This window comes from Marmota marmota, unplaced genomic scaffold (genome assembly GCF_001458135.2).
Source record: "Marmota marmota marmota unplaced genomic scaffold, marMar, whole genome shotgun sequence".
In the NCBI taxonomy this organism is placed as follows: domain Eukaryota; kingdom Metazoa; phylum Chordata; class Mammalia; order Rodentia; family Sciuridae; genus Marmota; species Marmota marmota.
In genome coordinates, this window is record NW_026000222.1 from 16,999,105 (window position 1) to 17,002,896 (window position 3,792).

Consider the following 3,792-nt stretch of genomic DNA (forward strand, 5'->3'; position numbering starts at 1 on the left):
AAGAAAGAAAGAAAGAAAGAAAGAAAGAAAGAAAGAAAGAAACCAAAGTGAAATAAATATAAGAACTAAATTTGAATTAAGAGCTTCTAAATGATTTGGAATATGAGATATAAATAAGAGGAAATCCTTTTCACAATGAACTACCCCACAAATCAAAGCTGACATTATACTTTCTTAGACCAAGCTAAGAAGTCTCTGTTGAGAGGCAATTTATAACACAGAGAATTAGTATATTTAGTTCAATAAACACTTTTGTACTGTAGTGTGTATATATATTTGGGGAGGGTTACTGGGGATTGAACTCAGGGTCTCACACATGCTAGGCAAGTGCACTTATCATTGAGCCACATCTCTGGCCAGCCCATTTTAAAATTTTTATTTTGGGACAGGGTCTTGCTAAATTGCCCAGGCTGGCCTCAAATTTCTGGTCTTCCTCCCTCAGCCTACCAATTAGCTGAGATTAAAGGCATGTGCATTGGCCTAGAGTTCCTATCATCATCAACATGCTTCAAAGGGAATGGAATTTTATACCCCTAAAAATCCTAAGAGTGATCTAAAATGAAGATTAAGTATGGGATAATATATTGCCCTTGGGATATACGTCAGTAACCAATTTGCAATGCAACATTTCGGCACTCACATACTAAATCACTGAGAAAATGCACAAGGATACTAACAGGAAATATAGTAAATACTACTAGAAAAAGTTTAAAGGTGTTTAAATGTGATGAGACAAATCTACATATCCAACTGAGAATCATGGTCTCCAAAGTTACACATTATTTACCATTACTGTTCCTTCGAAACTTATATGTCCCTTTTCAAAAAGTCTTAAATTATAAGAAATCTTAGTTGTCTGAAAAAGAATCTAATATTTGGCAAAAGGGTTGAAGTCATCTGGAACCAAGACAGGTAAATAAGGTAGGTAGAGGGTCATGGTAAGCTTCCAATTTTAAAAGATGAGATGAAAACTATATAGTACATGAGGTGGAGTGGCTGTGATGCCAGCAGCATCTCTGAAACAAATAAACAAAAAGTCTCTAGAGGCGACTCTTTGCCAGCAAGTACCACTGTGCAAGACTCTGCCATGGGACTTCTCCCAAGGGCCTCAGTTAGCCACAGGTGGTCTCTGCCAAGAAATTCCCCAAGCCACTCATAAGTCCCAGGTGGTTGCCCTCATTTCTGAATGGCCTTTAAATCAGAATGGTAAATCCCTTAGAATTTACACCCTAAAGATAATAGTCACATCTCTTATATGTTCCTATGTAGATTGAATGGATCCTTAAGAAAAATTTTTACAATTACTCTTTTTTTTTTTTTAAAAAGAGAGAGAGAGAGAATTTAAATATTTATTTTTCAGTGGACACAACATCTTTGTTTGTATGTGGTGCTGAGGATCGAACCCGGGCTGCACGCATGCCAGGCGAGCAGGCTACCGCTTGAGCCACATCCCCAGCCCCCTACAATTACTCTTTAAATAAGCTGTATCTCCTTATGTAGGCAAACATTCTTATAATTTTCCTCATACTACTGAGGTCCTTTGGGTTATTTTGACATATGAATTCATCCTCAATTTATGTTTTCTACAGATTTGGTTTTCCCAATAACAACCAAGTATGTTCCCTGGCATACAAGAATCTCAAAGGAGAGCAAGTATATAGACAAGGTCTATACCATTAAGACAGCATAAATGATACAAGACTAAGAAGGTAATGACCACATATGAAAAACCAATTCAAAAAGCAAAATATGATCTGTGGAGCACAATGATAATCTGGGAAAACAAAATGTACTCCTAGCTCGATTATAAACCTGCTGAATTTTAAACTTCTGTGGAGCTTATTTTAAAAAATAAAATATGCCACTTGTCATCCACAATTTCAAAAAGAACACTGAAAACACAAAAGAATGCAATAAATTACTCAAATGAAGTATTAAATAATTTAAAGGTGGTTCTATTCCCAAGCTTGACACTCCATCAACATTACTATACCTAGTTACTTAGTATAATTCTACTGGAGAAGAGGGGGACTGAAAACACCTTGTAGAGTTCAAAAAAGGGATATTGAAAGAGTTGCATATGGACCAAGACTGCTTCAAGGACCTATAGACTGAGATTACATACAGTGGACACAACAACTTTACATAGCACCAGGGTGTTTTGTCGTCCACATAAATTTAACCTAGCTTTTCTTCCTTTAAAAACTTCAATCCAGACTTTCTTCTCTCCTAAGGAACCCGAGTTGATACAACAGTGGCTAAAGGGTACTGTATTAAGGTACTAGAATACGTGAGCAGCAGCAGGGAAGGAAGGGAGAGAGAGAAAAAAAAAACTCCAGCAATTCAACAGCGGAAGCTTTTTAATGATGCAAGACTTAAGGATAGAGTCAATTTAAATATTTGACCTGTTTAACTTCTTTTCCCCTATGGGAAAATGTGGATAGGTATTTCAACTTTTCTATTTGATCGAAATTCAAAAAATGAGGACTTCATGTATGTGACTGTTTACTTAATGCTGAACTCAGGGATACAGGAAGTCAGCTACTGAAGAGTAGTTACATTAGGCATAGATATTTATAAACCATCTGCAGCGAGTGACCTAGGATTCAATTACAACATCAACCCTCACATTTCAGCGTACGGGCAAATTACTAGTCGAGTCAAGAATAAATTCATTCTGCCCTACTGGCGCTTTAGATCAGATTGCACAATTCCGGGGGCAAAACTGCCTTGCCTAGCCCTAAAGCATCAGGTACTATATAGTGCAGTAAGTTAGCATCGGGACATTAGACAGCACATACTCCAGAATTCAGGAGTTTGTCATGTCACTTGAAATCAAAGTGAAATTAAGTTTCTGTCCCTTTGAGATCTCTGAGCGCACAAAGTGAGGCCATCACTTCAAGGTGCTTGGTAGAGTCCAACTCTGGCTGGACAAAAACTATTTGATGGGGAACTTTCATCTTTTTAGTCCCCCGTGGCGGGCCTATCGGATGAAGAGCCCGAGCGCGAGTTTGGGGGCGCAGCGGGGCCTGGCGGGGGCGGCGAGCGCGCGTCCCCCCGCCCGCTCGGGCGGCGTCGAGGCGCTGGCAGCTCAACCAGCCTTGCAGAGGGAGCTCTCGGCAGCTCTGGGGTCCCTCTGCTCGCAGCCGCAGCAGCGCCGCCTGCGCCACTCGGCGGAGACGGAGACCAGCGGCGGTGACGCGCGGACCGGGAGCGACTGCCGAGCAGCCGAGCGGCTGGGGACGCACGCAGGGCAGCCGGTAGGTTCCGGGACCGGACAAACTGGAGGATGGGTAATTTGAGACGCGTCGGCCGGGACCAGACACCCATACGGCACCGGGATCCGGCTGCGCGCGCGGCGGCAAAGGGTCCAGACCCTGGAGTTAACCGGGCGCGGAAGCCGGAGCGCTGAGAACGAGTCTCGGCTGAGGCCACCCGCCGCGGGAGGGGCGGAGGACAGAGGGCGGGCCGTGGCCGGGCGATCAGTCGGGCCAAGAACCGGCCTCGAGGGCAGAGACAAAGGAAGGAAAATGGAGTCTCCGAGCGCGCGGGCCTCTGTCGCCGCCGCCGCCGCCCGCGGCCTAGTGTGCGCCAAGAGGAAGGCCTAGCAGGCGGGCGTGGAGGGGGGGCCGGGCCGCGGCGGCGACGGGCAATGGCGGCGGCCGCGCCGCAGCAGGGACGGTAGAGGGAGACAAACACCCCCCGGCGGCGGCGCTGGCGCCGGGCTGCAGCCAGCGCCGACCGGAGCGGCCCCATCGTGACACCTAGAGGCGGCCCGCGAAACCTCCTCCA

The 3,792-nt window shown here is 45.3% G+C and overlaps 1 protein-coding gene across 3 annotated transcripts in view; it reads left to right on the forward strand.

Annotated features, from left to right (window-relative positions):
• The first annotated feature begins 2,570 nt into the window (after positions 1-2,570).
• LOC125613139 overlaps positions 2,571-3,792 on the forward strand; it is a 42,806-nt gene continuing 41,584 nt past the window's right edge. For all 3 annotated transcript variants that reach the window (XM_048792522.1, XM_048792521.1, XM_048792523.1), the window contains exon 1: positions 2,571-3,260. In XM_048792522.1, coding sequence (XP_048648479.1) covers positions 2,946-3,260 — 315 coding nt within the window. In that variant the 5' untranslated portion in view covers positions 2,571-2,945. The remainder of the gene's footprint in view (positions 3,261-3,792) is intronic.